Source organism: Oryza brachyantha, chromosome 11, assembly GCF_000231095.2.
Source record: "Oryza brachyantha chromosome 11, ObraRS2, whole genome shotgun sequence".
In the NCBI taxonomy this organism is placed as follows: domain Eukaryota; kingdom Viridiplantae; phylum Streptophyta; class Magnoliopsida; order Poales; family Poaceae; genus Oryza; species Oryza brachyantha.
In genome coordinates, this window is record NC_023173.2 from 8868967 (window position 1) to 8881287 (window position 12321).

General features: G+C 40.4%; 2 protein-coding genes and 1 long non-coding RNA gene across 3 annotated transcripts; all 3 read left to right on the forward strand.

Annotated features, from left to right (window-relative positions):
- The first annotated feature begins 373 nt into the window (after positions 1-373).
- Positions 374-3144, forward strand: LOC107305262. The gene is made up of 3 exons (XR_001551382.2): positions 374-2171; positions 2254-2302; positions 2754-3144. It is a non-coding gene; the product is annotated as an uncharacterized LOC107305262 (long non-coding RNA).
- Positions 3145-3409: 265 nt separating this feature from the next.
- LOC102715798 (protein PEP-RELATED DEVELOPMENT ARRESTED 1 homolog, chloroplastic) lies at positions 3410-8033 on the forward strand. The gene is made up of 9 exons (XM_006662807.3): positions 3410-3874; positions 4378-4533; positions 5099-5167; positions 5281-5451; positions 6348-6491; positions 6855-7016; positions 7117-7182; positions 7273-7332; positions 7424-8033. The coding sequence occupies exons 1-9, from the start codon at positions 3605-3607 to the stop codon at positions 7466-7468; spliced, it is 1143 nt and encodes a 380-aa protein (XP_006662870.1). The 5' UTR covers positions 3410-3604; the 3' UTR covers positions 7469-8033.
- A 1845-nt stretch (positions 8034-9878) lies between these two features.
- LOC102710637 (myosin-1-like) lies at positions 9879-11528 on the forward strand. Its single transcript, XM_006663327.3, has 3 exons — positions 9879-10422; positions 10509-10727; positions 10852-11528. The coding sequence occupies exons 1-3, from the start codon at positions 10195-10197 to the stop codon at positions 11377-11379; spliced, it is 975 nt and encodes a 324-aa protein (XP_006663390.3). The 5' UTR covers positions 9879-10194; the 3' UTR covers positions 11380-11528.
- Positions 11529-12321: the final 793 nt, after the last annotated feature.

A 12321-nucleotide genomic window follows, 5' to 3' on the forward strand; every position in this document is an offset into this window, starting at 1 on the left:
TATGCCTGATGATGTGCGGGCTGAGTTTGTGCATATGCTGAAATGCATGAGAGAAGAGATATTCCCCCAAAATTAGAGAGGTATGTATCTCTGTATTAAAATGTAGTGAACTGAAATTAATTTGAAGTAGTTAAAAACATAGACAGTCCAATATTATGTGCATGTTAGTAGAAGTTAGTAAAAAATAAATATGCAAATAAATTCGTGCTTACATATTGCAGTCCTTCCAAAAAAAGAAAGCATTCCTAATTGATGTTGTAGTTGCAGTCATTCCAAAATAATATGCAGTCCTTAATTCTTGATGTAGTTGCAGTCATTCCAAACAATTATGCAGTCCTTAATTCTTGTTGTAGTTGCAGTCATTCCAAAAAATCATGCAATCCTTAACTCATGGTGTAGCTGCAGTCATTCCAAAAAAAAATGCAGTCCTTAATTCTTGTTGTAGTCGCAGTCATTCGTCCAAAAAATCATGCACTCCTTAATTCATGGTGTAGTTGCTCTTATTTCAAAAAAATATGTGCTCCTAATTCATGTTGCATGTGTAGTCCAAAAAATTTGCAGTCCCTATTTCATGATTATTAATTGCAGTCAGTCCAAAAAAACATGTGGTCAATCCCAATTTCCATGGTGTTGTCTTATTAATTGCAGTTAGTCCAAACAAATGTGAAGTCAGTCCAAATTTGCATGCTATTTGCACTTGGTCCAAGCATTACTAGCCTACTCAATATTATTTGCTAGCAGCCAAGACAGTGAAATTAAACACGCAAACTACTAGAACATCCATCTATATATATTGACCCTCCCATTCTGAATCCATCACAACCTATCTCTCTTTTCTTTTCAAAAGTACTATGCCAGACTCATCCTCCTCAGATGACCTAGACCCATCCAAATTTCTTGACAAATACATCTCTGATATGAATGTCCTAGATTCCTTTGCTACAGAATTGTATAGAAGATCAAGGCGAAGTTTGCGGCTATGCTAGTCCAGCGCCTGGGAGGAACAAGGAAGACTATTGCAAGGGATCATGGAGAAGGTCACTGACGTCTTGTGGCTGATTACTTTGCAGATAAGCCACTGTACTCTGAGAGAAGGTTTTGCACAAGATTTCGTATGCGAAAGCATCTCTTTTTACGCATCGTGCAAGCCCTAGGTCACTGGTCTCCGTATTTTATTCCAAGAGAAGATTGTTCTGGTCGCATAGGCCTTTCTCCACTTCAAAAGTGCACAACAGCGATTTGTATGTTAGCATATGGCACGCCTGCTGATGCCTTAGATGAGTACTTGCTAATCGGCAAGAGCACATCCTTAGAGTGTTTGGACACTTTTGCTTACGGAATAGTTGAGGTTTTTGGTGGGCAATATTTGCGATGACCCACAAGTGAGGATTTAGAGCGTATACTACAAGTTAATGAGTCTCGTGGCTTTCCGGGTAGGCTAGGAAGTATCGATTGCATGCATTGAAGGTGGAAGAGTTGTCCGAGAGCTTCGAGGGGCCAATTCACTCGTGGTGACTACAAGGTCCCAACAATGATCCTTGAAGTGGTTGCTTCACATGACCTTTGGATTTGGCATTCTTTCTTTGGTGTCGCTGGTTCTAACAGCGACATCAATGTGCTGAATCAGTCACCCTTATTCCTAGAACAAGTTAGAGGGGAGGCTCCTCAGTTCATTTTTTTCTAACGGGAACAAGTATAACAATGGGTATTACCTTGCTGATGGTATATACCCAGATTGGGCCAGCTTCATCAAGACTATATCAATTCCATAAATAGAGAAGCATAAATTGTTTGCTGAACGTCAAGAGGGGGCAATGAAAGATGTGGAGCGAGCTTTTGGAGTGTTGCAAGCACATCTCAACATTGTGCGCCGTCCAGCAAAGAGGTGGAACGAAAGAGTGTTGGGAAAATAATGCTAGCTTGTGTGATTCTCCACAATATGATTGTTGAAGATGAGAAAGTGGATGCAACATGTGACCTACCTCAATAGAATTCGTAGGACATCAATAGTTCTGCCTCCTAAAGTAACTTCTGGTGATAATCCATGTTTTAGTGATGTCCTACGCAGAAAATCTGCTATTTGTGATCGTTCTATGCATACCTCCAACTGAAATCTGATTTAATTGAGCATATTTGGCATCGTTTTGGAGATATCAGCAGGCATAAACATGGTAATAATCATGTGATGTTATTTTCCTTTTCTTTACCGTGTTTAGGTTATATCATTTACCCGTTGTGTCTAACTTATTTCAGGTACATGCTTTGCTCTGCTATCCAAATCATGGTGCTGCACTTCTTACAGGTAGCTTATATGAACTAAATTTAGAATTAGGCCAAATTACTTAGAGACACATTATAGTGATTATCTTTTCTATGTTGTGATAATTTACTTGAACTAAATGCACTGTAAGCTAGACTACTAATAGTCGTAATTCAGTAATTCTCTTTTCTTCCTTGTGATGCAGTACCACGGTGTTTTGTTAGTGCTTTCGCTGGCTGAACTAAATTTGAATTTACTAGTGATGCATCTAGCCATACTGCATACTATTACAGTATTACGAAACGCTCATGAAATTCTCACTCAAATTTTATGCCCGTGCAATAATTTATTTGTAAGATTTACCAACTGCAGATATATGCATGTAGTGATTACTCATTTTACTGAGGTTTCACTAAAAAAATGTTCATTTACTCATTTAATCATCAAATAACTCACTACTGATATGATGTATGTGTCTTTTTTCTCCCATCAGGTTAAATGATCACTCAGCCAACTAATATGATGCAACAATTCTGCTATCAACGGTCTATCTTTAATTAGATGAAGAAACCATTGCCTCATTCGGTGGAATATATATATTTTGCTTAATGTCCAATTGTTGATGTGACTTTTGGAACTATAAACCGTTATGTCTGTTTTTCTTTATCGATAATATTATCCCGTTATGTTGGTTTTATGGAACTGTAATAACTGCAGCTATCCTTTAGTACCTTGCCCTTTTGTATAAGACTTGTGTTTGAACTAGGATAATATTATCGATAATCTATGGTATTTAATGATAGTGTCCTGTGATTTTTGTACTGAACAGAATATAATTAGTATTGTGTTTGATATGCCCTTGTACAAATGGATACAAAGATACAATTCACCCAAGATCATACACATTGATATGTGCATGTTACAATTTACTATTTGATTATAAAGTATAGTCGGCCAATAGCTAATCTATTGTATTAGTAGCTAGTTTTAGCAATAAGCTATTAGTCAGCGGCTAGCTATACTATCTAACTTGCTCTTACGATAACCGCAGCCCGCAGGGCCAAAATAACATGCTGTTGTAGTTTGCCTCGCTCTAAATCTCTAATCCCGTCCCATCCCTAAACCCGTAGTCTATCCAAACACCGTCTATTCAACGGCTATTGCCCGTTTCCCCCAATCGCCCAGCCTCACACGCTCGTGCAGGCGGCGGCGGCCACGGGAGGCCGCTGGCTGGGAGAGCAGGGAAGGAGGCCAGCCGGCGCCCGGCGAGAGATCAGCGGCGCAGGTCCCCGTCAACGGCAGCACCTCCTCCTCCTCCTCCTCTCGCGCTCCCGGCGACGAACCATGGCGGTTCTGTCCGTCTCACCTTCCCTCTCCCTCCCGTCCACCATGTCCACCACCGCCTTCGCACGCAGCCCAGCCGCCCTCCTCCGCCCGCGAGGCCCTTCCCCTTCCGCCGTCGTCTGCCACGCCGCGCCGCCCAAGGCGCCCCTCCCCATCGCCTCGCCGGCGTCGCTCGGGGACGACCCTTCCAAGTGGGACCCCGCCGAGTGCGACGCCCTCCTCCGCGGCGGCGAGCAGGTGGCCTCCGTGCTCGAGGAGATGCTCAAGCTGGTACGAGTGTGTTTCCTTTGCATCCATTCAATGGAGAAATTGCCCCCCTAGTTCAATTGTGGATATTCTGTCTCAGTTGTCCATCGAAATGGTAATTCTTGGGATATTTTAGCTCTGGGTGGTTAATAATGTTGGTTGTTTTATTTAATGATGGATGTTTTACTGATTTATTTTCCTTCATTGGGTGGTATATTAAAGCACTTGACGAATTGGCCAATATTTTCTCCTAAATTAGAGCTGTTGGTAAAGTTAATTTATGGTTGGCTGCATCCTTTCACATTTTTCTTAAGTTGCAAAGATTATGGGTTGTATTTAATTCTGGAACAAACTATGAATGGATCAATCTTAACGGATGAATCGGAAAATGTCATACGCGATGTGTAATAGCAAGGTTCATGATGCAGCTTAATTATAATGATGATTTCTACCTTTGAGGATTTTAAGATTCTAAATATTGTATTCTGTATTTTTTGTATGGACTATGTATGCTGATGATGTTGTAGATGGAGGACATGGATATGGATGGCACCTTTGAACCAGTGGCTGTGGAGTTGGTAGCGCAGGGAGTCATTGGGAAAAGAGTTGATGAGATGGAATCTGGCTTTCTAATGGCACTTGATTACATGATACAGCTTGCTCAGAAGGACAGTGACAATGAGGTACTGGAACGATTCATTTCACAACTTTGATGAAAATCATGTGAACTTATTCAGGATCTTAAAAGGATGAATATGTTGTGCACTCTCTTGGTTTGCTGATTGTAATACAAAACGATTGTATTGTCTAATTTACCTTGATGTCTTTCTAGTTATATTAATAATTGATCATAATGTTCTAACTGATATTAGTATGTATTTACTCATGTTAAAATTGCTCAGTAGCATGCCACCTAATGAATATGTAAGCAAAATCTTCTGGAATATGTCCTCGAGAGTGCATTGTAGCAACATAGTAACTGTGGAGTATGCACTGACTTATCTGTATCCACTTCTTATAATTAGTTTTAATGCCCTAATTAGTCTGTATCTTCTCATTGAATTTCTCATTGTTTAAGACGTTAAGTTCTTGCGAACATCCTTGACAAATGTGTTGTGGGAACAAAATAATGATGATTTGATAACAGATATTTGGATGCATGCTTATTCAACCAGTCTTGACCTGTTTTTTGGGCTTTGTGCATGCTTTCTCTACTTGCCTTACGCATCAGTTTCGTTTTGCTGGCAGCGAAAATCTCTGCTAGAGGTAGTCAAGCAAACAGTGTTGGACCATCTCACGAAAAAATGCCCTCCACATGTAAGTCCTATTTCTAGTGAAGGAGATTTACCTTTCTGGGAACATCAAACCTGTATATGTAGTCATAATCGTGCTCTTCAACCAGTCTACCCATTTCATGATTTATAAACCAGGTTCAGGTGGTTGGACTTCTTTGCCAGACTGAAAAGAAAGATAGCAGACATGAACTACTACGCCGTGTAGCTGCTGGTGGAGGTGTGTTTAAAAATGATAAAGGTCTTAAGTGCCAGATTCCAGGAGCCAATCTTAATGACATTGCAAACCAGGCTGATGATCTAGTGGAGGTAAGATGTACTGCCTCCATCCCAAAAAGAGTTCATTTTTATCTCACTCATATTTATCCCAAAAAAGACTTCATTTTTTGAGCAATTATTGCATTAGAGTTTGGTAAAGTAGGGAACAAATGTATTGGGATTTGAAAATTAGGAGAAAAATGCATTGGGGTTTAAAACAGTAAAGGACATTCTAGTCTTTGTAGTTTTGTAAAGGTATATGTGTGGTGGGCTAAAAATGATCTTACAGTAAGTTTCATTGGTGGTGTAACAACTTGCGTGTATTACATTTTGTCACTGTTCTCGGAAACTGCACAATTTGGTCGCACAAGTTGGTTAGTGGAAACAGATCAAGTCTTTAAGGAAACTTGTCTAACCTGACTGTTTCTGAATGCCATGTAAACACAGGGGATACTTGATGTTGGCCACTACAATTTGTTTTGTTTTTGCTAAGTTCCTGGTTGTCCTTCAGTTTCATTTGCGATATCACAATTGTCCTTGTATGAGGTGAATGATGGCATGTCACATACCTCAGAACAGTGTGCGTACAATGCAACGGAAATTTTCTTTCCTTCAAGAGAGAACTAATCTTGGATATTTTTGTTGTAATTTTTTTACTTGTTAATTATAATATATTAATTTAACTACGGGGGCATCCATTGCAGTAGTTTTGTTAAGAAAAAAAAAGAGAGAATTAATGGCCTAACACATTTCAGTCCTCGGTACATATCGTGTTGTCATTTACCTCATGATTGCTCTGCAACTTCTATTTTCTGTAATGCACAATAGATTTTCTCCATAGCTGTGGGCATGGGTATGGATATTTGCCAACAATTCTGCTAGACTATGGAACATTAATTGTTAAGATTATTCAGAGTCTCTGACCTACCTTTTAATAATTATTGCAGTCAATGGAATCGAGGCCCACAATTCCTGATCGTAAACTTCTCGCTAGACTAGTTATAGTAAGAGAGGAAGCTCGAAATATGATGGGAGGTGGTCTGCTAGATGAAAGAAATGACCGTGGTCTCAGTACTCTTCCTGAGTCAGAGGTATTTTTTTCACTTGTTGGAAATTGTGAAATTACATTGTTAAGAGTCTTTACCTGTCTAGTTGTATACATTTAATATCCTTTATTAACATCTATAACTACCAAAGGCTATTCCCCTTTGGCTTTAGTGATCTATTCCATTTGGCTTCCTGTCTAGTTGTATGCATTTAATACCTGTCTAGTATAGGATATTACTACATTTTCTTCATATTCCTTGTGTATTCATTTTATTATGACACTATTTAGTGCTTTGTGAAGACCTAATATTTTTCTTTATTGGATACTAACTATTAATCTGAGATACACAGTTGATGAATTGAACATTATTTTTCTTTTTTTGGTGTCATGTGACCTGAATGAACAGGTGAACTTCTTGAGCAAGTTGGTTTCTCTGAAACCTGGGAAAGCATTGGAGAGGATGATCAAGGATGTTATGAATGGCAAGGCAGAAGGTGCTGATAACACTGAAAGTGGAAATGCTGAATCAGATTCTAAACTTGAGCGTCAACCTGGGATATCTGGAAGGGTAAGCTTTGGATTCAAAAACATGGATCTTTGTCATGATCAAAACTCAATATAGTTTGCATTACATAAGTTGTTGACTTCACATATTTGCATGAATACAGGGAAGTGTGACTGGCATCAAGCCACGGCCTGTCCGACCAGGAATGTTCCTTGAGACGGTTTCTAAGGTATTATAATAATATGGATAAAACACACTCTTTCTTAAATGAACATGCTCACTCAAGCGTTTGGTTTAATACTTTTCAATTGGTGGTAAGGTTCTAGGTGGCATATATGCAAATAACACATCAGGCATTACAGCTCAACATCTGGAATGGGTGAGCTACTGGGTTCAGTCTTTTCAATTACTATGTCCACTTGTCTGGAAAGGGGAAGTGATGTAGTTTCCCCATATTTTCCTGTTGTTAGGTACATCAAACAACACTGAAGATTCTTCAGGAAATGGCTTTTTAATGCTGTTATCTGGAGGGCATTCAATGCTTTCTGCAAATATATGGAGTGCCTGCATTCTTGGCCCTTTTATGCTGGTTGTCTTTGATCAGTGACAGGCAGATTTTGGAGGACCTAAAGTGGTCAGTACTAATAATCTAGATAAGAATAGAAACATAAGAAATGATGGCATCCCATTCAATGGCCAATGGTGATATCTGCGTAGAGTGTGATATTACCACACAGTTCAGAAGTAAACTAGGTGCTTGGGAAAGCAAATGGTCAAATGGATAGTGATGTTTAGTTTAGCTCCTATAATCTGTATTGAAGAGTTTACCTTACTTTGAGGGAAAAAAAATAAGATGGCCTTATATCTAACATGATATTTAGCACTCTTTTGTTTCATTTTGTCGGAGTCTCTGTATCTCATAATAAATATATTTAAAATTTTTGTTTCACATCTTTATTTTTATGAGGTATCATCCGACGGGACATATCTCCTATGTCGGGGCAACCCCTTATTCTTTTATACTATGTGATATTTCAGAAATACTGTTCATCAGTAAATGTGTTAATACCTTGCTTTTGATTCTCTAGCAAAGAATATGATCTTGTCATGAATCCATATCATATTGTTTGTTTCCTTGTTACGAGTTATTGTTGCGTTGTGATTTAACCCAAGTTAGAGTTATTCTAACCCCTATTGTGTTAATATATTAATATAGATCTGGCAAAACTCTAGATACTTTTATAAAACTATTGCAAAACCATATGTCGATGTTGTGTATGGGTTGTAAATTTATGGGGTGGTAAGCAAGAAGCAAAGATCAATGGTATATGAGGAAAAGGGAGTTTTTCCTACGTTCGAGCTCTCAAACTTATATTTGGCTATAGATTGATTTTCAAATCCTAGAAAAGGTGCACAATAAATATAATTTATAATCTCATAGAATGGGATCCTCAAGACATGGGGCACGACGGCGTCTGAAATCCTATGATTGTCGTACGCTGTTGTTCGTACGTACAGCACTTTCGCAAGAGATGGCCACATGGAAGGAGTTTATTAGCACACGGTGGAAGGAGTTTATTAGCACACGGGTGTATATACATCTGGCATGCTATCTAAATAGTTATTAAAAAATATGAAAAAAATTTAATAAGATAGTTTAATATGAGTTATATCACTCTACCAACATGTAAATTTAAAATAACTTCTACAAGTTGTAGCAAAAATAACAAAAACAATTATGAATATGCGTATAGTTAGTTTCAGTTTTGTTTGTTTTTTTACTGCAACTTGTAGAAGTTGAATTTAAACTTGCATGTTTATGAAGTGATATAACTCATATTTATCTATCTTATTAAATTTTTTTATATTTTTTATAACTATTTAGATAACATATATGTACCTACACCCGTGTGGTAAAAACAGTTTCACATGGCATGTACCATATCCAGACTAAATGTGCCCAACTTGTTAGGGAAGTTTGGACATAAAAAACTAAATCTTGTTATATATCTAGTCAGATATTGTATGATTATTATCTTTACATCTTTCTTTATATCTCGAAACCTGCACCCCTATAGAAGTACGTATAGTACACGGTAGACTGCTTAAATAAGTATCCATAGCATGAATTCAAGCTACACTGGTACTAAACAACATATTTAGGCTGTCGTATCTTAAAAATATAGATTTGCCAATGAGCTTTTATCACAATGCTATAGATTTTCTTAGAAATATGTAGTTTTCAGATACAATTGGTGTTAAATCGTTACTTTTGCTAAACCATGGCTTAAAATATGTGGTTTTGTGGGAAATTGAATTATATATCAATAAATTTGTACTAATCCGACTTAAATTGGTAAGTTTGTTATAGTTTGTCAAAAGAATCTTTTGTTTTATGATAGTTTTGTCGAAATATATGTAATATTGATTATATTTCAAAAATGTTTAACGTTAGGTACTTCAATAGTGAACTAGCTAACCTCAAACAATAAAAAAATCTGATAGAGCATTAGGTTTGGATATTTTTTCAGTAATCACCGTGCACTGCCAGACTCGCACCATTCATATGGACATACCAGGCAGCCACCGTAACATCAATATATAAGCAAACGACATATATATAAACCAAGAAATAATTTATAAATAAAATTTTTATATATGTGTTCTTAGCTATCTACAAACAAACGCCGAAAGATAAACTATGGTAAAAAAACATAAAATCAACTAGTTGAAAATTTTAAATTATAGTTTATAAGGACAAGCACGAGCGAAATGACAGAGAGTAACAATTTCTCATATACAGCTTACAGCTATATTTAGCAGCATGAAAGCTGCCTATATTTGCAACGGGCGATGTGGGTAGCCAGCCGGCAGTTTCAACCCACGCAGCACAGACAGCCCAGGCCACGCCAATACGGGCAGAGGGATTAACCGGTGAGATCGATGTTGCTGCGAGGAAGCCAAGCAACCACCCCAGCAGGCAGGCAGCGTGGGCGAGGCCGCGCGCGCTGGGCAGCAACGCCTCGCCACCACCTGATTCCCTCCCCCCTGCCTGGCCTGCTGCTGCTCGATCTTCGGGCGCCGCTCCTCTCTCTTCCCCTCCCTCCGCCTCGATCGCATCCAATTTCATGGTGAAATGTTGCTGAGTTACGTGCGATCGATGATCAGCAGCTAGACCGGCCGATTGACCGGCAGGGATAGCGTCTACGTGCTCCGCGCTGAGGGCGACGGCCAGCTAGCGATGGCGGCGTCGTCGACGCTGTCGTCGGCGCTGAGCTCCATGGAGGTCATGCTGGACGCGCTCATGCAGAGGGGAGTAGGGAAGCCGGAGGAGAAGCCCAAGGAGGAGGCGCCACCGGCGCTGCCCACGCGCCCCACGGTGAGGGGCAGGCTGCCGTCTGTGCAGAGGCCTGGTGCCCCGGCCCCGTGGGTTCACCCGCCACGGCAGCCACCATTGCCGCCACCGCAGGTACGTACTTGCAAATGAAGCTAGCTGCATGCCATGTTGCAATTAATGTGATGCGGACAATGCTGAATTGACGAATCCATTGTCAGGAAGAAGAGGAGAGATGCGCGGTCAATCTGGAGCTGGAAAGAAGGGCCATGCTGGCGGAAGAGGCGGTGAAGCACAGGGACGACGTGGTGAGGCAGAAGGACGACGAGATAGCCGCGCTGCGTCAGCAGGTCGAGCATTACGAATCCAGGCTCTCGGAATGCGAGGCGAGGATGAAATCCGTGGAGGATGAGCTGCAGAAGCAGATCACCACGCTGCAGGTGAACGAAAATGAAATTAAGCCGTCGTCTTATCCCGTCCCAATATTGCTAATGCTAGCTCTCTTTTCCCAACAATGCACTGTAGATTCATTCTTGTTTCTGAATGCGCATTGCACGTTTGCAGATGGCTCAGAGCAACGCGGTAAGGACCGGCGGATCAACGGCACGCCACCGGGAGGAACCGTCAACCACAAGCGGTGCTGCCGGTGCTCCACCAGCTCAGTCCGTGGGGAAGCAGCAGGCACGTGTCAGCGCGGCCGGCCCCGCTGCCGTCGACGAGAGGCAGACCGAGGATACCGTGAGCCGCTTGGCGACGGAGCTCCGGCGGGAGAGCGAGGCGTTCGAGCAGGGCGCGCGCGCCGCCACCGACGCGAGGCCGCCGACCGCCAAGTCGGTCGACGAGCTCAGGAGGCTGAAGCGGCAGTTCGGGGCGTGGAAGAAGGAGTACGAGGCCCGGCTGCGCAAGGCCAAGGCCGAGCTCAAGAAGCTCGTCCGCTCGGAGAGGGGGGCCAGCAGCCAGGGGAGCCGCCGCCGGTGCTGCTCATGGAAGATCAAGCTGCCGAAATGCAGGCTTCTTCCCAAGTGCTGCGCTCTCAGGCTTCCGAGCCCACCCTCCTGCTCTTTCTGCTGCTGCTTCCGCCGCTGCTGCTAGCCACGCAGGATCTGCAGACTCTTCTTGACTTGCCTATTCTACTTGTACATTGTTGTAAAAATGTTGATTGGTGATCGAATTGGCAAACGAAGAATACTGGTCCTCGTGCATGGCATGGTATTTGGTTACCTTTCTAGAATGGATTTTATTAAATAGCTATAACAAAAATCAAACATACTATATTATTTGAGCGCTCCCTCTTACCTCTTGAGTGTAAGACCAAACACCCAATCCTAGCCATTGATTGTTTATTTGATTAAAAATTATTTTCACCTCATTATTAATAAATTGGAACAAGAAGGGAAATAAATAATGAGCATAAATAGTATTTATTGATTGAGTGACACATGCAAGAAAATACTGAGTAAAGAAAGTAACAAATTATTTTATTTTTTTCATTTGAATATGACTACAGATGGAAGTTCCGAAATTCAAAGTAAAGTTATTATATTTTATACTTGAAACAAATCTTTATAGCTTTTAAAAATGCTTTATATCTGAATTCTTAAATTGTAATATCAACATGAATTTTATGAGATGTTGATCATATAGTTTTAATTTTATTCATATTTAATATATAGCTTTTAAAAATCTGAAAGCAATATAGGTCATCACGGGATCCATCCATATTCCATCATTCTTACCTTTTCTAGATGCATCGGATACAAAAAAACTACGCTACGGATTCCACCGTTGCTCACTTTGGCTTATGGTTAGTACGTGTAATACATCTAAAATTTCCCAAGAACAGTCCTTAATTACCACGAGAACGACTCTCAAAACCATACACCCACAATCCACCATTAAACAATATTTTAGTTAAAATTAACCATCATCGGGTAATTAATCATAATCAACAACTAACATTGTTTAGTATTAATTAAATGATAACCGATGAGCTAAGTTGAAGTAAGCTTGGCTAAGCAAAACCTAGATCTAACT

What these genes read in the sequence shown, in the direction of transcription:
- LOC102715798 (XM_006662807.3), top strand. Translation starts at nt 3,605, where the DNA reads ATGGCGGTTCTGTCCGTCTCACCTTCCCTCTCCCTCCCGTCCACCATG. An exon ending in AGAAGGACAGTGACAATGAG is followed by an intron (nt 4,534 to 5,098) that starts GTACTGGAACGA and finishes TTTTGCTGGCAG; the next exon opens with CGAAAATCTCTGCTAGAGGT. An exon ending in CAGCTCAACATCTGGAATGG is followed by an intron (nt 7,333 to 7,423) that starts GTGAGCTACTGG and finishes TCCTGTTGTTAG; the next exon opens with GTACATCAAACAACACTGAA.
- LOC102710637 (XM_006663327.3), top strand. Translation starts at nt 10,195, where the DNA reads ATGGCGGCGTCGTCGACGCTGTCGTCGGCGCTGAGCTCCATGGAGGTC. An exon ending in CACCATTGCCGCCACCGCAG is followed by an intron (nt 10,423 to 10,508) that starts GTACGTACTTGC and finishes ATCCATTGTCAG; the next exon opens with GAAGAAGAGGAGAGATGCGC. An exon ending in AGCAGATCACCACGCTGCAG is followed by an intron (nt 10,728 to 10,851) that starts GTGAACGAAAAT and finishes GCACGTTTGCAG; the next exon opens with ATGGCTCAGAGCAACGCGGT.